Source organism: Chlorocebus sabaeus, chromosome 15 (assembly GCF_047675955.1).
Source record: "Chlorocebus sabaeus isolate Y175 chromosome 15, mChlSab1.0.hap1, whole genome shotgun sequence".
In the NCBI taxonomy this organism is placed as follows: Eukaryota; Metazoa; Chordata; class Mammalia; order Primates; family Cercopithecidae; genus Chlorocebus; species Chlorocebus sabaeus.
Genome location: NC_132918.1, coordinates 90,856,116 through 90,877,561, shown reverse-complemented (window position 1 = coordinate 90,877,561; position 21,446 = coordinate 90,856,116). Strand labels below are relative to the sequence as shown.

At 39.9% G+C, this 21,446-nt stretch overlaps 1 protein-coding gene across 16 annotated transcripts in view; it reads right to left on the bottom strand.

The window, feature by feature from the left end:
* DLG1 (discs large MAGUK scaffold protein 1) overlaps window positions 1-19,705 on the bottom strand; it is a 276,922-nt gene extending 257,217 nt beyond the window's left edge. For 5 of the 16 annotated variants that reach the window (XM_008009612.3, XM_008009616.3, XM_038003103.2 and 2 more), the window contains exons 1-4: window positions 19,494-19,705; window positions 18,258-18,307; window positions 17,425-17,556; window positions 5,455-5,621 (exon numbers count right to left, since the gene is read on the bottom strand). In XM_008009612.3, coding sequence (XP_008007803.1) covers window positions 5,455-5,621; window positions 17,425-17,556; window positions 18,258-18,276 — 318 coding nt within the window. In that variant the 5' untranslated portion in view covers window positions 18,277-18,307; window positions 19,494-19,705. Of the gene's footprint in view, window positions 1-5,454; window positions 5,622-17,424; window positions 17,557-18,257; window positions 18,308-18,426; window positions 18,542-18,619; window positions 19,213-19,493 lie in introns of those variants that run through there. The other 11 variants (XM_038003099.2, XM_038003102.2, XM_038003105.2 and 8 more) reach the window with 5 other exon arrangements.
* Window positions 19,706-21,446: the final 1,741 nt, after the last annotated feature.

Sequence of the window (21,446 nt, the reverse complement as noted above, 5' to 3'; positions counted from 1 at the left end):
CTAGTTAAAATGTATTGTGATGTTAGGAGTAGGGTGCATACTTTTCTACTGAAATGTCCCATTAAATCAGGCAATTCCTCCTACTCTTTCATCTTGCTTTTTTTTTTTTTTTTTTTTTGAGAAGGAGTCTCACCCTGTCACCCAGCTGGAGTGCAGTGGTATGATTCTGGCTACCCGGGTTCCTTGTCAACCTCCGCTTCCTGGGTTCAGGCGATTCTCATGCCTCTGCCTCCCAAGTAGCTGGGACCACAGGCACGAACCACCACACCTGGCTAATTTTTGTATTTTTAGTAAAGACAGGGTTTCGCCATGTTGCCCAGGCTGGTCTTGAACTCCTGACCTCAGGTGATTCGCCTGCCAGGGCCTTCAAAAGTGCTAGAATTACAGGTGTGAACCACCACGCCTGGTTTCATCTTCTTAAGAGAGTCACCTATCCTTCCTTATAAATCAACCCTTTTCTACTGAAATATCCCATTAAATCAGGCAATTCCTCCTACTCTTTAATCTTGCTTTTTTCGAAAGCCATATATCCTTCATTATAATCTCTAAAAGTAATTCACTCTTATTTTAGAACAGAATTATTCTTATAAAAATGACATGTTATTTTTAAAAATTAATAGAGAGAGCTGGGTGTGGTGCCTTACACCTGTAATCCCAGCTACTCTGGAGGCTGAGGTGGCAGGACTGCTGGAGACCACCACCAGGAGTCTGAGACTAGCCTAGGCAACATAGTGAGACCCAGTCTTCAAAAAACCGTTTAAAGAAATGGTTTTAGGGTTGGGTGTGATGACTCATACCTGTAATTCCAGCACTCTGGGAGGCCAAGGCAGGCGGATCACCCGAGGTCAGGAGTTCAAGATCAGCCTGGCCAACATGGTGAAACCCCATCTCTACAAAAAACACAAAAATTAGCCACGTGTGATGGTGGGTGCCTGTAATCCCAGCTACTCAGGAGGCTGAGGTGGAAGAACCACCTGAACCTGGGAGGTGGAGGTTGCAGTGAGCCGAGATCGTACCATTGTACTCTAGCCTGGGTGGCAGAGCAAGACTCTGTCTCCAAAAAAAAAAAGGAAATAATTTTAGCTGGGTGTGGTGGTGCACACATGTAGGCCGAGCTACTCAGTAGGCTGAGGCAGGATGATCCCTGGAGCCCAGAAGTTTGAGGATACAGTGAGCTATGATGGCACCACTGCACTCCAGCCTGGGCGACAGAGTGAGACACAGTTTCTAAAAAAACAAAAAAACTAATATAGAAAAGTGCAAAAAAGAAAAAAATCCATATTACTTTGAAATAATCATTAAATATTATACAAACATTATTCCAAACATCTCACTAGACATATGCTCAAAGTAAAAGATAATATACACACAAAAAAAAAATTTTAAGAAAATGGGATACTAATCCTGTCACTTTATATTTACTACTTCAGAAGACATAGAAGAAACAAAGTTATAAGGTCACAAAGTAACTGAAAATGACCCGGCAAGAGTTAGATCAGTTAACTGTTATTTAAAAAAAAAAAAAGAAAGAAAGAAAGACAAAGAAAACCTGATAGATGCTTTAAAGATGAAGATTTGCATTTTAAGAGAATAAGTCAAGCCTTTGTGGAAATTGAGTAATCTTAAATACTTTTAGCAAAAATAACCCTCTTTTAGTTCTGCAAAAGCAAACATGAAGTCAAAGAGGCATGTCGCATGCAATTTTGTTGGAAAAGATTATTATATCCAAGAATTAGTACACAAGTATAACCTAAATTCTCTTTAAGACAAAAAAGTTTTATGATTTTCAAATTTTTCAAGTTATAGTACAATAAACTTTAAGTTTTAAGTTATTTGTTCCCTTTTTAGTCCTAAACGTCATGCCTCAAGAGTCTAAAGTAGCAAATGAAACAAGGGATCAGATGATCACTTCGCCAAGTTTTCCAAATGAAGCACGAGTGGATGGGTGAACAGGAATATGCTTACCTTCTATCATAGCACCCTCAAAAAGTAGAAATTAAATCCCCAAACATTCCAGGTTTTAAAAAAACACCGTTATAAATATCATCCATTAGTGTGTTTCCAAACTATTTACATTTTCAGACAAACATTTGTTAGGATTTTCTGGCATCTCTGTAAGACGGTACTTCCTACTCATTGACCTTGCTCATTCAAGTTTGATATACACAGTTTTTTGCTACTTTTTAAAAATCTAGGACTTGATGGACATATCCCAATGTTTCCCTTAGAGTCTATTCATGAATAGGAACAGATTTCCAACATTACTACAGCAATTTCCATGTGCCATGCACTAAACAACATCCTGTGACCATATTCTCTTCTCATCTACTTTCCAAACCAGTAAGATCTGACACTCATAATATGAAAGTTCTTATTCTCCTATTCATTTGAGGTGTTTTAACATGTTCATAATATATCTTTCAGGAAGTACAGAAACCAGAGCTGTAAATAGCATTCTAGACATGAGTGCCTCGTAATTTTATAAAAATTGAAGTGTTACCGATGTCACTGCTGATGAAATTCAATGCACTACTGATCTTCCTGAATGAAATCTATATGGAAAAAAACTTTAAGCTTACAAAACTGTCCAAGTATTCAACCTTAATGAATATTTACAGTTAAAAATATTATTATTGATATATAATTGTATGTATTTACAGGGTACATGTGATATTTCGATACATGCATACAATGTATAACGGTCAAATCAGGGTATTTAGAATATTCATCATCTCAAACATTTATCATTTCTTTGTGTTGGGGACATTTCAAATCTTCTAAACCATTTTGAAATATACAATAAATTGTTAACTATAGTCACCCTACTGTGCTACTGAACAGTAGAATGTATTCCCTCTAACTATTTTTGAACTCATTAACCATCCTCTCTTCATCTTTTCCCTCTCCCACCCTTCCCAGTCTCTGGTAACTATCATTCTACTCTTTACCTCCATGAGATCAACATTTTTAGCTCCCACATGAGAACACGTGATATTTATCTTTCTGTGCCTGGCTTACTTAATTTCACATAATGACCTCCAGTTCCATCCATGTTGCTGAAAATGACAGGATTTCATTCTTTTTATGGCTGATTAGTAGTCCATTGTGTGTGTGTACATATATATATATATGTAGCACACTTTATCCATTCATCTGTTGATGAATATTGAGACTGATTCCATATCTCAGCCACTGTGAATAGTGCTGTAATAAACATGCGGGTGCAGGTATCCCTTTGCTATTCTGATATCCTTTCTTCTGGACAGATACCCACTATTGGGATTGCTGGTGGGCAGTTCTAGTTTTAGTTTTTTTTGAGAAACCTGCATACTGTTTTCCATAATAGCTGTAGTAATTTACATTCCCACCAATAATGTCAAATATTTACTGTCAATGATTACACTGATTCAGCCATTACTTAAACAATCTCCTATAAAAATAAATAAATCGAGTATAAGAATTCTGGGCTTTATAATCAAAGGTATCGTAAATCAAACAATAAAAAACACTAGTAAACAAATAAATAAGTCAATTCTCTTAAAGTTTAACATGTTTTTTACATAAGCAATTTTCTAACTGAGAACTAAGAAAATAAATGTGAAATAACTGTCTTAGTCCATTTTGTGTTGCTACAGCTGCATACCTGAGACTGGGTAATTTATGAAAAACAAAAAATAATTTCTCACAATTCTGGAGGCTGGGAAGTCCAAGATCCAGGCATTTGATCTGGTAAGGGCCTTCTTGTTGCATCTCAACACGGCAGAAAGCAAAAAGATAAGCTAAAATGCTAAACTTTTTGTGGAGGCTTTTTTTTTGAGATGGAGTCTCGCTCTGTCGCCCAGGCTGGAGTGCAGTGGTATGATCTCAGCTCACTGCAACCTCCACCTCCTGGGTTCAAGCAATTCTCCTGCCTCAGCCTCCCTGGTAGCTGGGATTACAGGCGCATGACACCACGTTCAGCTAATTTTTGTATTTTAGACATGACACGGGGTTTCACCATGTTGGCCAGGCTGGTCTCAAACTCCTGACCTCAAGCAATCCACCTGCCTCAGCCTCCCAAAGTGCTGGGATTATAGGCATGAGCCACCGTGCCCAGGCTGTGGAGCCTCTTTTATAAGGGCCTTAATCCCAAGAAGGATGAAGGAGTCCTCATGGCCTAATCACCTCCTCCTACAGGCCCACCTCTCATTATTTTCACACTGGCAACACCTGAATTTTGGAGGGGACACATTCAAACCATAGCAATAACTGATTGAAGACATTTTAAAAATCTATTTGCAACAGACCTCAGAAATGAACTATTATAAAAGCAAGTGATGTATTAACCCATGGAAATGGCAATTATCCTGGAAAAAGTGATAAGGAAAAAAAAGCATAAAGAAAATAAGGATATACACAATAAACATTATACTCTCTAATCAAAAAGAAACATACAAGGTCTAGGATTAATAAAGAGAACTGTGAGCTGGGTGTTAAGAGGCCTGAAATTCAAAGGTAGAATTGCCCAAACCAGCTAAATAAAGTGGGTTAAGTCGTTTTATTCTGGATCTCAGTTTCCTCATCTTTAAAATGAAGACAAGGGGTCAGATGTGCTCTGATTCTTCCTGCTCTAAAATTCTATAGTTCTATGTTACTTAAAACTGAGAAACCATCTAGTTTCTTTACCAAAGTGCTAGCTATCTGGCTGTGGCCTACCACCACTTTTCCCTGACTGATAACTCACCAAACAGAAACACTGCATTTTCCAGGCACTGCCACTATCTTACACCAACTAGAAAGGACTAGATTCAAATTCAGACAGATAACCACTTTCAAATGACTGGTGCTTCTTGGGCAGAATCTTCATTACAAAATGCTTCATACCTCCGCTATATCATATCCAACTGGGCAACAGTATAACACACAAAAACAAGTATTGCTGAGACAGTTATGAATACTCAAAGAAATAGCTTTAACTGCGGAAAATGTAGAAACCAAGGCTGACGCTCAGGTTTACTCTTCAGTCTGTAGTGAGTTTGAATGCCATCCTTCAAGCCAATAAACAGAGATTCCTTGAGATAAATGGGTACAACTTAGCAGCCCAGACCACAAAACTATATCCTATTTCTAGGAAAGAATACCAGAGCAAAACCATCTTTTCAAAGTACCATTTCCATTTCCATTTTAATTATCACACAGATGAAGCCTTGTTGAGGTCTATCATGCAAATAACTTTTTAATAGTCTAAATCAAGTATTTCAGACCTCAAACATTCATAACATTTTAAAACAGGGGCAACAGAGAATCTGAGCTTTGCTTTTCAAAAATATTTTAACCCCATTCTCTTTATTATAAATAATACTTCCACAAAAAAATCCACTTGTATAAAATATTATTGTAATAAAATGAAGAAACACAGTAGTACAAATAAACTGATCACTAACAAACAGCTTCAGAACAGATTTTCCATCTTACCTCCACACTAGGGCTAAGGCTGCTGGGCAGTGTTTCTGAAGTCACAGTAGAGCTTGGGAGGCTGGAAATTTCCCAAGTATTCACAGGCTGAATTGGTTCGGACAGCTTAGAACGATCTATACATTTTGGATTATCCAGTAAGGTCACTTCATAAAATTCTTGAATATCTAGAAGAAGGAAAATAAAAATTCATAAGTATTTATATTTTCTAACTAAATTATGCAACGCTTTAACATAACTCAAAAGCACAATTTTTACTCTAGATTCATAAATTAATTCCCATCGTATAATGTACTTAAACAGTGTATATTATTTCATTACATCACAATCATATCAGAACCTGCAGGGCACAGTATAAAATTCACAGGCTTTTTACACTTTAAAGTCAGTGCTTGGTTCAAATCCCAACTCCATCACCAACCAGCTACAAGTTCAGGCAAACTACTTAACCTCTGGTAACTTGCCTCTTACCACTGTGAATTGTTTCAAGGATTGAGTATAATATATATAAAATGCCTACCACTATAGCACCGAATAGGCTCCTAACAGATGGTAGAGCTAATATCATTATTGTGAATTCTACAAATATGAGTTATTACTGTTCACCACCAATATTTAAGCTGGGAATGTAAATCCCTCAAGTGGTTTTAATTGCCCTTCTAGCCAAAGCCAAAGCCAAAAAAAGAGGAAATTAAAATCAAAGAACCAGAAGGGCTTTCGGATATCCTCTAGTCTGAATATTTTGTAACAGTAAATTAAATATTTTATTCTTTAGAAACAGTAAAAGTCATGACAAAACTCTAAAATAAATGATAAATTTATTTATAATAGCCTAGGATTTTTAAAAGATCAAATGACTTTGCAAACAGCTAGAATTATAAGAACTTAATATATTAACACTAATTATTCACGCTATTCCAAAGCTATAAGTAGCAATTATATAATACTTAGATTCACCACACTCAGTTCCTTATTCACCAACTTGTAAAATTTTGAATTTTTTTTAAAGGGAAGGGAACAGTAAAAGTGGGCATTATCCTGTATAGAATAATTCATAATAACTGTAAACAACATTTAGACAGCTTATACTTCTCATTATTTTGAAAGCATTAGTCCTTTTAAAAAACAAACTTCACAAAATAGAGACAAACTTAACTCCCTTTTCAGTTGTGTGTGTGTGTGTGTGTGTGTGTGTGTGTGTGTTTCTGGTTTTTTTGTTTTTTTTTTTTTTGAGACAGAGGCTTGCTCTGTCGCCCAGGCTGGAGTGCAGTGGTGTGATCTCGGCTCACTGCAACCTCCACCTCCCAGGTTCATGCAATTCTCCTGCCTCAGCCTCTGAGTAGCTGGGACTTCAGGCACGCGCCACCATGCCTGGCTAATTTTTGTATTTTTAGTAGAGACAGGGTTTCACCATGTTGGCCAGGCTGTTCTCAAACTCCTGACCTCAGGTGATCTGCCTGCCTCAGGCTCCCAAAGCCTGGGATTACAAGCCTGAGCCACTGCACCCAGCCCCCTTTCAGTTTTAATAACCAGTGGAATCGCAAAACTTCCAAGTAAAGGGCTGGTAAAAACTAATGCTTGTACAGTGAGGATAATATTAACCTACCTTACGGGCTGTTAAAGATATTATATATACACATACGCACACACACACGACGCACTATACACACACGCACACACCTACATCACACTATGTAAAACAAAATCCAACTATAGCAAAACAATGCTTCAAAAGTCACATCCCTCGGGTTGGGCACGACGGCTCCTGCCTGTAATCCCAGCACTTTGGGAGGCTGAGGCGGGTGGATTGCGAGATCCATGATCAGGAGATCGAAACCATCCTGGCTAACACAGTGAAACCTCATCTCTACTAAAAATACAAAACATTAGCCGGGCGTGGTGGCGGGCGCCTGTAGTCCCACCCAGCTACTCGTGAGGTTGAGGCAGGTGAATGGTGTGAAGCTGGGAGGTGGAGCTTCCAGTGAGCAGAGATCGCACCATTGCACTCCAGCCTGGGCGACTCCGTCTCAAAAAAAAAAAAAAAAAAAACACACAAGCGTAAAACCTAAAACTATAAAACGCTAGAAGAAAACCTAGGAAACAGGGACCCCCGCTGTATAATACTGCAATAGTGGATACATGTGTCAAAGCAACAAACATGCACACAGATTTGTCAATGTACAATGCAAAGCGTGACTACTAATGTAAAGTACAGACCTTAGCTAGTAACAATATAATAACACTGGCTTCTCAGTTTTTTCAAATATATCACATTAATGCAAGGTTTCTTTTTGTTTTTGAGATGGGTCACTCAGGCTGGAATGCAATGGTAAGATCATGCCCATTGCAGCTGTCATCTCCTGGGCTCGAGCAATTCTCTCATCTTGGCCTCCTAAAGTGCTGGGATTATGAGCCACCTAAGCCCAGTCTTTTTTTTTTTTTTTTTTTAGAGACAGAGTCTCACTCTGTCACCCAAGCTGGAGTACAGTAGCGCCTTGACCTGGGCTCAACGAATCCTCCCACCTCAGGCTCCCAAGTAGCTGGGAAGACAGATGCATGCCACCATGCCTGGTTAAATTTTTTTTTTTTTAAGACAGGGTCTTACTACGTTGCTCAGGCTGGTCTCAAACTCCTGGGCTCAAGGATCCTCCTGCCCTGGTATCCCAAAGTGCTGGGATTACATGCATGAGCCACCACACATGGCCTGCAAGATGGAAAAGGGAAGTGGGGGTTCCGGATATGGGAACTGTACTTTCCACTCAATTATTCTGTAAACTCAAAACTGCTGAAAAAATCTATTAATGTTTTAAGCTGCATGAGGGATAAATAGCAAATTTATATTAAAAGGTAATCTCATACTCTTCATCAAGATAATTTCCAAATGTATTAAAAATTACAATGTTAAAAAAAGTCTTGAAAGAATCTGAATACAGGTGAATGTTTTTATAACCTCGGGAATAGATTATAATCGTCTTGGGGCCTAGAGTATCGGCGATGTCTCCAAACGTGTTATTAAGGGCAGAAAGCACTATACTGATAAAGAAAAATACTGATAAATCTAACCACATATGTGTATACAGATACATGTTTTCTTTAAAATCCAAGTTTAAAAGCAAATAACAATGGAAGTTATTTGCAATTTACATGGGAGAGTTGATATGCCTAATGTAGATTTTATAACTCTAAGAAAAAGGAAAAAGGAGGAGGAAGGGGCACAAATTAAACAGATAATTTACAAAAGAAATTAAAATAATTAAAGACTTTCTTACATCTTTGGTTATTTCTTTAATCAACAAAATGCACAATAAAACATAAAAATGACTAAAGGTATATACCACATATCAGAGTAGAAAATATTTAAAAGACGGATAATACTCTATTGTTTAAGGTATGGTGAATTAGTCATTCTTCCACATACTTCCTAAAAAATAAATACAACATTCCTAAGAGTATTTAACAAATTACATCAATAGCCTTACAATGCACACTCCCTTTGACCAAACAATTCATTTCTAGGAGTCTGTCCTACAGATACAGTAAAGAATTGAAACAAAAATGCATATGCAAATACGATATTTATAATTCACAAAAATTACAAACCTAAAAGCTCCCAGGAAACCATTAAAAAACTACAGAAACTCTATATAGGCTGGGTGCGGTGGCTCACACCTGTAATCGCAGCACTTTGGGAGCCTGAGGCAGGCAGATCATGAGGTCAAGAGATTGAGACCATCCTGGCCAATATGGTGAAACTCCGTCTCTACTAAAAATGCAAAAACTAGCTGGGCATGGTGGCACACGCCTGTAATCCCAGTTACTCAGGAGGCTGAGGCGGGAGAATCACTTGAATCCAGGAGGCAGAGGTTGCAGTGAGCCGAGATTGTGCCACTGCACTCCAGCCTGGTGACAGATCGAGACTCCATCTCAAAAAAAAAAAAAAGAAAAAGAAGAGAAAAGAAGAAAATCTATATAAAGTCATTTAAAATAGTACAAATCTGTCTGGGCAAAGTGGTTCACGCATGTAATCCCAGCACCTCAAGAGGCTGAGGTGGGCAGATCACCTGAGGTCAGGAGTTCAAGACCAGCCTGACCAACATAAAGAAACCCCGTCTCTATTAAAAATACAAAATTAGCCAGTTGTGGTGACACATGCCTGTAATGCCAGCTATAGGAGGCTGAGGCAGGAGAATCACTTGAACCTGGCAGGCGGAGATTGTGGTGAGCCGAGATCACACCACTGCACTCCAGCTTGGGCAGCAAGAACAAAACTCCGTCTCAAATAATAATAATAATAATACATACATACATACATACATACATAAAATGGTACAAATCCACTGACATAGAAAGACATTTGTTGATAAACTTTGGAGGATAAAAACAGTCACAGAAATCATACTATTCACACTTATACAACTCCAGTATACCTCCCCCACAAAAAAGGGCAACTCTGTCTACCCATTAAGTGACAGCCACAAACAAAGAAATGAAAAGGAAGAAGATTCTTCCTTTAGGTAGTCTAAGTTTTCATGTGCCTCTCAAAATGTGAGCATCATGCCATATCTCACTGTGCTGAGTGTGATTCTATAATTACGTGTTTTTAGTACAAGAAATCAAACAAGCCAATGGCTTCATCTAGAGCTCAAGTGAAGAAATCATTCCTTTCCACTAGAGGGAAAAAAAAATTGTGCTGTAATTAACAAGCGTTAAATTTCTGAAGGATTTTCAGGGATAATCTTAACTACATGAGATTTTTCACCTTACATGCTGATTTTAAATATCAATTCTCACGCAGGAAACAGCTGTTTTACTTAGGAAGTTTGTTTTGCAAAATGAAGGTAGGTATATGTGTGTACACACACACACACACACACACACACATCCACACACACACATACAAATAACACTCTAGGATATTCACCCCATGGATGAAGCAGGAGGTAACCTCAGGTGTGAGGATTTTCTTGTTTATGGCATTTTACATATAATAATCTGATCTCAAAGGTTTCATATAGAACATGCATCATTGTTATAATAAATTTATTTTGTAGGGTTGCAGGAAAGGCAACTAGAAAGCTGAAGAACATTGAAATATAACCCTACCATTTCAGGGGAAAAAAATTCTATCAGTTCATTGACTAAAAGCAAGTATGATTAGTCACACAATACTCAACTGAGTAATCAAAATTAGTATCATCAAAGAAGGGTAGATGACATACTAATATATACTACAATCATCAAATCTACTCAAGCACAAATATTCTTTCTTCTAAACCAATGTTCATTTAAAAAGTCATTTTTGATCCTCAGAAGAAAGAATATCCTATAAAATTTATAAGTTTGTGTTATTGTTTCAAAACACACTAAAAAAAGGAAAGATATCAAGCTAGTAGGCAAAAATAAATTATTTCAACACTTTAGATACTATTAGACTAACAATCATACAGTACTCACAAGCATATTCCGTAAAACAAGGTGTGTACTAAAAGGAATCAGAGCTTCTCAGAGAAATGGCTGATTCCAGGGCTGGGGCAGGAAAGGTACAAGATAAACGTGGAACATCTTGTTATGCCAAAAATTAAGGAAGAGCTCCAAAAAACGATGAGGGCATGCCACAAGGACGCAAGCTTGAAAGGGCCCCCAATGGATCACTCAGAGCACAAATATTATTAAGGATGGTAATAAATGATAAGCCATTGAAAAAAACAGGTATCTGCAAGTTCATGAAAGATACACATGGAAAAAAAAAAAAGAAAAGAAGGAAGGCTCTTGATTAGAATAAAATGCAAAGTGTTAACTGGTAAACCTAGAGGAGTGTTACTGTTAGAAATCTTATTTTTCAACAACCATATTATAAACTGGTGCACATAAGAGTCATCAATGGATGCTACACATGGGTGGACATTTCGCTAAGGAGCAGGATATGCACATGGTGTTCAAGTGTCTCCCCCGCATATTGCCTATAAGCCACAGGGGTAAAAAACAATCATATAGGATAGAGAATTCAGACAACACCCAACTAGGTAATCAAAATCTGTATCATCAATGAAGAGCAGATGATTCTGTGTACCTCTGGATGTGCAGAATCCTAAGCCAGGTATATAACCTGAATCTAATCACAAGCAAACATCAGATCAACCAAAATGAGGAAATTATATTAAAAAAATAAGAGTGGAAGGAACTGCGTTTTTCAAAATCATCGATCTCAGCTGGGCACAGTGGCTCACGCCTGTAATCCCAGAACTTTGGGAGGCTGAGGCAGGCAGATTGCTTTGAGCTCAGAAGTTCAAGACCAGCCTGGGCAACACCCATCTCTACAAAAAATTAGCCAGGCATGGTGAGTCACATCTGTAGTCCCAGCTACTCAGGAGGCTGAGGCAGGAGGACGGCTTGAGCCTGGGAAGCAGAGGTTGCAGAGAGCCACCACTGCACTCCAGCCTGGGTGGCAGAGTGAGACCCTGTCTCCAAAAAAAAAAGTCAGTCTCACAAAAGATAAAGAAAAGCTGTGAAAATGTGCCCTAAGCAGAGTAAAGAGACATGACAATTAACAATAGTATCTGGTCCAAGTCTGAATTCTGTACAGAGGAAAAATATGACCCTACAGAGAGGAAACGGCTTAGAAGAAATATTTAGATGCTTTTACAACTCTTGATTCCAAGGTTCTAAAGAGAATTCAACCAGATTCAACATAATCAAAACACTGCTTCAGAATAATAGTAAGCAAACTATTAGCAAAGAAATAACTCAATCTAATTAAATCAACACCAAGTGAAAAGTTAATAAAATTCTCCTTCAATCTCATAAAGTTTTAGCCAACGATGTGATCCATATCCTGTTTTCCTTACTCAGATCTAGTCTGCAAAGTTACACACACACACACAGACACACAGTTAGCAAGAGACTAAAATGTAACAGTGGGACCAAAACAAAGCAAAAGAAATCTAAGAAATATTGACATTTTACCACTATTGCTGGAAGACCTCAAACCCTCATTACTAAACACACTTCTTTCAAAATGTGTGAACTCCATCATCAACATCATTTCACCATTATAAATATTTTCTTTCCGAGTGACAATTATTTAAAGACTACTAACCCTAAAGATCACTATCTGTCTTAAACATGCTTGTCATTTAGTATTCTTTATCAGATTAAAATGCTTGGTTCTGAAAAACAATGATAAAGAAGATCCTAATGGTTGACGGTGAGAAGTATCTATGGATTCAGATTAGTTGAGTTCAATTTCTGGCTCCACAATTTACTATCTGAGGGTCCAAGGGCAAGATTGGTCATTTCTCAGTGCTTCAGTTTTCCAATCTATAAAACAGTACAAACACCTCAAATAGGTGAATGTACACCTCATAGGATTACAATGACTAAATGATATACTTCTATTAGCACGCAGAAAGTGCTCAATAAATGTTAGTATGTTTTACATACACTTGAAGAGGAGTCACATACTCACACTTATTAGGATGGCTATTATCAAAAAAAGGAAAGAAAAAAATGAAGTATTGGCAAGGATGTGGAGAAACTGGACACCTGTGTACTGTTGGTGAGATTGTAAAATGGTACAATCACTATGGAAAACATTATGGCGGGTCATCAAAAAATTAAAAATATAACTGCCATATGATCCCACAATCCTACTTCTGGGCAAATATCCAAAAGAACTGAAAGCAGGGTCTTGAAGAAATAACTGCACACTCATATTCCTAACAGCATTATTCACAACAGCCAGGAGGAGGAAGTAACTCAACTGTCCATCAATGGACGGCTGGATAAAATGTGGTATATACACACAACCGAATATCATTCAACCTCAAAAAGGAAGAAAATCCTGTCAACAGCTGTCAATGGACGGCTAGATAAAATGCAGTATATACACACAACAGAATATTATTCAGCCTCAAAAAGGAAAAAAAATCGTGTCAACAGCTGCAACGTGAATGAACCTTGCCGACTCTACACTAAGTGAAATAAGCCAGTCGCAAAAAGACAAATACTTCTATGAGGTTTCTAACATGATCAAATTCACTGAAACAGAAAGTAGCACGGTGGCCACAAGAGGCTAGGAAGTGAGAGGAAAGGGGAGCAGTTGTTTAATCGGTACAGGATTTCAGTTTTGCAAGACGAAAAACTTCTGAAGACTTGTTTCACAAGAATATGAATACATTTCATGCTCCTGAACTGTACATTTAAAGATGGTTAAGATGGTAAAGGGATCATATTTTGAAACCTAGTATCCACAAATAAAGATAGGGCAAGGTCCTTTTATAAGGGCTAATGAAACTATTAGAGTTTAACAGAGTAGCAACAAATGAACTGGTAACTAAAAAACTCATAAATGGAAAGTATTATTACATAATCCACTTTCATTTTGAAGTATCTGCAGAAATAAAACACTGTGTTAATACAAGTTTATTTACTGCAGACAAAATATGCAAATCACAGGACGCAACTTACTCAAGTCTCTAAAGCCAGTCTAATCTTGGACACTGATTTTTCTCGTGCACAAGGAAAGCAGATGAGTTCTCTGATCCTGTAAGAAATAACTGCAGGGGTTTAGACTGGTATGAAGTCTCTAGGGACTACCAGTGTCACCTCAGATCCCAGACACCTTAGAATCATGAAAGAAATGAAATCACTATGGACCTGAACACCTGGGCTCTGATTATAATCAAACCATACCCTGTCTACTCACAAAATTTTCAAACTTAAGTACAAAAAAATTGGAATACAAAAGCAAATTTTCAAATTGTTCTCACCTAAATCACAGAATGAAGTTAAGCAGACTTTATCTTCCTTTGTACAAAAATAATCAGCAGGTATGTTTTGGGAGTACATTTTAAACAAATGTGCAGTTCATGGACTTTTGTTAAGATATAACTTTAAATACTCAGCTCTAAAGAAACTATATCAGCTGAAACTCAAAAGTTAATAAAAACTTCTCTGTTTTCAATAATTTTTAAATCTTTAAGCCATCCTTCAAAGATACTATCAAGAATCTATCAACACGAGAACAATGATTTCTATATTTAAATTGCAAGTATCAATTATAAAATGCACTACTTCATGTGTCAGAACACAAAACACTGTCAATTAAAAATGACATACACCAGACATTGAAATATTAAAATATTGGTATTTTAGAACAAATATAATACAGTATGTACATGCTTGTCTCTCTGAATAATCCAAAAGTACAGGAACCTAATCTATATATGAACTACAGGGGGAAACACCAAAACCCCTGGAGACTCACTCGAACTTTTTAAAATGAACGAAAAGTCAATATAAACTACCAGTTCAAAGAATCAATCAATAAATGATCAATGCAGATTGCAAATTCAAAGACACTCGGCATCCCAAACAGATAACTAGATAACTCACTACAGCCTAATCAAGTGACTTCCAAACCAAGGAAGTCAAAACTCTAAGCACTAAATGACTTTCAAACAGCTCAGGCTGTCAAGACCCCTGTTCTCCTTTAATCCAGTGGTCCACAGGTACCAACTCAGAAGACAGAGTGCCACTTACTGAGAGAAAAAACCTTTCAGTAAGTGGCACTCTGTCTTCTGAGTAGGATTTTTCTGCAAACATTATGGACACGATGAACTGGTTTAGCTTAGGACAATTTACAAACTTACAGTACATTTATGACACTGTTTCAAAACAATGGTAGAGTTGTAAAATACAAAGAAAATCTTATCAGACTAAACATTTTCAGACTAAGTATTGAAAGTTACTCAGGAAACACGAGAGAATGCATTTATAATTCAGTAATATCAACAATGAATTATAGAACAGAAACACACAGAACCTCTATTAAATGTATCTATTTCAAACCTCCTAAAATATATTACTTTTCTTACACCAAAATCTGATATAGCACCACATCCTATAAAACATTAAATATAAGTAAATCTTAATGTCAAAGTAAATTCACAACCAATGAAATCATGCAGAAGATTCACAAATATAAACTTAGTAATTAGAAAGCTAATTTTAGGCTAGATGCAGTGGCTCACGCCTATAATCCCAGCACTTTGGGAAGCCGAGGCAGGTGGATCACGAGGTCAGATCAAGACCATCCTGGCTAACACAGTGAAACCCCATCTCTACTAAAAATACAAAAAAAAATTAGCCAGACGTGGTGGTGGGCGCCTGTGGTCCCAGCTACTCGGGAGGCTGAGGCAGGAGAATGGCATGAACCCAGGAGGTGGAGCTTGCAGAGAACAGAGATTGCACCACTGCACTACTGCCTGGGTGACAGAGCGAGACTCATCTCAAAAACAAAACAAAACAAAACAAAACTCTATGATAAGAATATACACATTCAAAACAGGCAAGGCAGAATAGGTCAAAAATGTCTCTGAATATAGCAAACCCATCCCCAATCTAGACAGAAATATAAATGTAGATTCTGTTATTCCACTAACGATTTAATTTTCTTAAGTTGCTGCCTTCACACAAAGAAAAGTCTGGAGTCCATCTATCTATCCATATCTATCTATTCATATATCTCTCTCTATATACATATATACACACTGTATATAAAAACATGTATGTTTTCCACAACAGTAACCGCACCGAATTACTAGGCTCAGTGTTGATTTAGAAAACAAATAACTAAAAAATGCTTTTTGCTGTTTTTCCAGAGGAATCCAATTTGATCATCCATTTCGACCTTGAACCTCAGAAATTCAAATGTGTAAAAAATGTCCATCAATGTAGACAAAAATGGCAAAATCCTAATAATTTCGGGTGCTAGGTAAAGTTAAAAGGCAGTTTATTACACTGTGCTCTGTATTCTTATGTTTTTAAAAGTCTACTAAAATGTTAAATTTTAAAAAATTGTTCAGGTGCATAAAGTGGTCTTTATGAAAATCTTTCATTCTAAAACAGTAGAGAGTATCCATTTACCAATAATATATTTGACAGGACACATTGACTTGAAGGTAGTCTTCAAATCACATCACCAATTACTCTATCAACAGACAGATGTAAGGCCGTATCTGCCTGGAAGTTACTGAAAAAATAAACGTAATACAATTAAGTATATGTCTTCTTATGTTAAAATGCTATATAGTTGATAACTAAAACAAAACAAAAAAACTTCATTCTTAGAATTGGAAGAGACAAACTTTCTAGTTAAGTAGTTTGCAAGCTTTTTGAGGTACCTGGACAAAACAGCCAGACAAGTCACCTTGTTTTATACATAGGAGATTACACACAAAATAATAGACGATGCTTTTAAAAATGATTTATCCACTTAAAAAAGGCTTTAAACCCATTTTGCCATTTCACCAGCTACATCCTACAGCTAATATGGTGGCGCAGAAAAGATTAAATGACTTTTATAATATCACTCAATTAGTGGCGAAAGAACTCAGGACTCTTGATTATTTGTCCAATTCTCCTTTCAAACAATGCACCACTTCAAATTAAGTTACAAAATAAAACTTTCCATTTTCTTGCCTGTAAAATACGGTTATTAGACAAGATCACCTCTAAGATCATTTTCCAGGTCTAAAATTCTGATTCCATGAATGCCAAGTTTAAACAGAAGTCTATATTAAGGGACTGAATGTTCTTACACACAGCAGAATCCTTCACACACTTTCAATGACTTCAGAGACATGCGAGTCAAACACAGAAGCAAGCTAACAGTAACTCAGTCATACCTTTTAGGTCCTGAAACATTTTTGCAACATCTTTTAACAGTTAATGCTATTAAGACGTGAAGCAATGTTCTCAAAAGCCACTGAAATAATACTGAAAGTGTTTTGGTTACTAGGTATTTTAGGAAAGGATACTGGCCTATGAAAAACACACGCACTGAAGATGTTCAAGTTACCAAATGCCTCATAGAGAATTAAGTACATCATTTTCTTAAGTTTAAAATAACTGAATCAAGAGGAGCATAAAGCCTAGCTGGCATAATAGTTATAAAGTTTTAATTCCCACCTATTAAAGCCTGAAAAAGGTTGCTCTGAAATATGTTAATAACCCGTTCTATGGAACTTCTGAGCTGTCTGTCTTCAGTTTGGCTTAGTTTTGAACGATATTCTTCCAAAAGGTGCAATGCTCTCTGGGTATCTGAGAAGAAAAAGCAGAGCCTGATTAAAACTCTCTATTTACAAAAAAAGTATCACACACTAGTGCAAATAATTCTGCATGACACCTAAACAGTTCCCCAAACCCTTCAGGTCAACTGATGTCACTATGTTCATGTACACATATTCCTTAGAATGACCAAAAAATAAAAAAAAATTAAAGACAAGAAAAATTTACACATATATCACATTAGAAAACGGAGGAGAGTGAGCAGTTTGGAATAAATATGTACTGGTAGTTTGCCAAAGTAAAAGATCAAAGTATTAGCAACAGTTTCAGATTACCTGATATGCAAAAGCAGATAATCTACAATTTGTCATTAAAATCCAAATTTTTAACATTTCAAAATACAAATTCTTAGTATCCCACGGTTGCTCACAGAATAGTGCTTAGTAAGAATGATGAAGTGAAATATTAAAACACCAATGCAGAGTTTTTAAGGACATCTGTGCGGGGGGCGGGGTTAATTGCCTCTCTTAATCACCAGAGAAATGTTAAGAAAGTTTAACAAACATTTTCGTGTTTCCATCTTCTGAAATGATGTGAGACTTACATTCCCTAACCAATAAAGCTAGGACCGTGCTGCCTCATCAAAGTTACACAAACTATTCTAAAACAGCAATCAAAAAACTGACATACGGAAAAGCAAGTGACATCAACAGAGTTAGGGAATAAACTCTCACCTTGCTTCCGGACCGGCATTTTTCTCCAGAATCAGGAAGAGGGCACACACCTTTAAAAACACACAACAGAAAGGAAAAAGGATAGAATCATGTTAAACTAGCGTTTCCCCCTATCGAAATAGAAAACCCTCGCAGCCCTATTGGAAAACCCCACGTTCCAAAGTTTTACCAAGTCAAAGAAAGAGTCTCAAAACGCAGCAGTTGTCTGTCAATGTGGAAAGCTTTTCCTTGGAGTGGGTACCCCTCCAAATTAAGAACAGAGAGAAGTCGGTGTTCAAACTCTCCTCGACAGCGTCCCCCTCCCCAAAGAGCGTAGACCTGAGGCCGCCTCTTCCCCCGGCACAAGTATCCACGCTCCCCACCTGCTACTGGGGACGGGCCGGTGAAGCGCTCCGACCCTTGGCCCCTGAGCCAGCAGCGGCCGCAGAGCGCTGAGAAGGGACCGGCGGGACTGGCCGCCCGCCCTGCCCGGGCCCCCTCCTCCGCTTGCCTTTCTCCTTGCTCGCTGCCTCCGGGCTGCTCCAGCGGGGGCCGGACAGGGCAGCGGCCGCTCTCCGCGACGCCCTCGCGCCCCGCATGCACACCTCCGCGGGCCCCCACACCTGCGGCGCCGCCACAAAGTTCCCGCGAGCGGCGTGCGCTCGGAACTGGGGTGCGCTCCGGCCAGACTCGGAGCAGCTCCCCGGCCCGGCCCCGCTCCACGTACCCCCGCCCCGCCCGGGGCCCGAGGAGGCGAGCGGAGGGGGTGAAGGGACGGGGGAGGAGCTCCCTTGGGCCGCCGCACCCCCGCGGCCTCTTCCTCCTTCTAGGTCACGCCGCCTCCCCGCTCGCCGCGGCCCACCGGCCCGCTCGCCCAGTTGCCGCCTGCCCGCCCCACCCCCGGAACCTCGCCTCCTTCCGCGCCCCCAACCGCTCTCCCCCTAAACTTTCCGCCAAGATGGCGGCCCCCGAGCTGGCCTGCCGCGCTCCCACGTGACCGCCTTCCCGGCGCTCTCAGCCAATGGGAAGTGAGGAGGCGGCTCGCGCCGAGCCCCGGGCTCCCCGCGCTGCTACCTTCGGGTTGGAAGGGGGAGGCGGGTCGGGAGAGGGCTGGGGAGCGAAAGGGGGACCCGGGGAGCATCCTGAGGGAACCTCCTCGCTTAAAAGGGCGGCCGCTGAAGTGGCTCTGAGAACAAAGGAGTTAACATGCGGACTCCACAGGTGGCCCGGGGTGGCCCTGGAGGAGCCCGCCTTTACCTTGCCCCAGCCCACCGGCGTGTCCCGCGGTTCCGAGCTAAACGCGCCAGGCCGGGAAGGCTCGGGCCGTCTGAAGAGAGGCGTGACCTCGCCTACACCAGATCCAAGGCGCACATTCCGAGACACCCCTTAACCTCATTCAACACGTGCCGTTTCCAACTCCGCTGCGGAGACAGCGCCTGGCGACCCCAGGGGTAGATCCCACCAGGGAAAAGCCGCCTTAAGGAGGAGCCAACTGCACCTCCCAGGGGGCGGGGAGGGCGGGGCCTGGGAGAGGGAGAGGGAGGAGTTCGGGGAGGGGTGCCAACTCTGATTGCCTTCCACTCCAGGCTGCTTGTTAAGTTCCTATTCGTCCCTTAGTAATAGGCTTGGCGGGAGGGGGTTCATTAAAGAAGGACATGTAAAATAGAGACACTGGGTAATTTGGCAAGAGTTTGAGGGTTATACTACAAGATTTTTAAGCCTAAGTGATAAATTCCAAGTATGGTATACTTCAGGGTGGGGAGAGAAGGTTTGTTCATTCATTCGTTCATTCATTCATTCATTCATTCATTCCCCCAAGCCTGCGTCCCAGCCCGGTCAGCATCGCAGGTGTTACCCAAACGCTGACGGTCCCTTTAAGAACTCACCTGGAGTCGCGCCCTCCGAAGCTGAGCCGCCCTCGCGGCCAGCGCTGCAGGTTTAAGTTTCCAGCGCACCTGTGAGCGGAACCACGGGCCGGCTGGGACCCCGCTCCCGGGCTGAGCCACCCAGATTATAGAAGGGGAATCTCGGGAAGCTCTCCAAGTCACTGCCCAGGTCTTCGAACCTCCTCTGGGTGACAAGGACCTCCCTATTCGGAGGTCCAGAGAGAACTTGCCCAAAGTTACCCCGAGTGAGTGACAGAACTGGAAACCCGGAGATCCTGTCTTTCAAAACCGGAAGGCTCTTCCCAGTAAGCCTGACGGCCTCTGAGGCCATATCCATTGGCCACTAAAGGGAAGGCCGAGGAACCTCGTATTGTAACCTTAAAGCTACTCGCAGGTATACTGACCACTGGTTGAATTTTGGATTGCACCTTAGAATCCTAACTTATTGTAAGGACCCACCGACTTTAGAACCTATCTAGGACAAGGAACCCAGGTCCAGAAAAGGGAAGCAACTCGTCCAAGGACGTAGAAGCTAATCCGTAACAGAGCAGCCCAGAACTTAGGTCTCCTAGCTCTAGTCCAGGGCTCTTTCTATTGTGATTTTGGACAACTTGACAGAGAGGTATGTTGGTATGTTGGCAGCAGACCTCTGTGCTTTCCCTGATCAAGCATCCTGGGATCGTGAACAACAGTTAAAGCAACATTGCGTAGAGAAGATGGGATAGAAGGGTCAAACAGTCCTGAAAGCAGAGGTGTCCTAAAAGCCAGGAACTTAACAGAGGGATGGAAGTTATTTAATAGTGAAAATGGCTCATGGCATGCATGATACTCTCGACTTCGTTGATGGACTGTGAATGGAATGGTTGCAATAAGAAACCGTTCTAAGAATGGAATCGCTTCAGGATTCAGGAGAAAGAGGGAGGGAAATTTGCCCTCTCCCTTGATGACATTTATTGTTCATATATGTTCACTTGCTAGGAAACGGGGATAGAAATAAATAAGATCTAAGTCCTGCTCTCAAGTATACACAGCCTCGTAGCAAGTGCACAAAGGCCAATGCATGTTTTCCCAGGGGACACTGAGGAGTCAAAAACAAAATTTGTGTGAGTTCTCAATGTCATCCTAGCCTTCCCCTAAAAGCAAAAAGGAGGAAGAGGAGGAAAGAGGACATGTCCTTTTTTCTTGTCATTCTGTGCGACAGCCCTGTTTGGTTGTCAGCGGTGTCCAAAAGCAGCAGTGAACCTAGCACTTGTTCTACCTGCTAGCCTAAGGTGCCGGTAGCAAGTGCCTAGCAAATGAACATATATGAGCAATGAATGAAGGT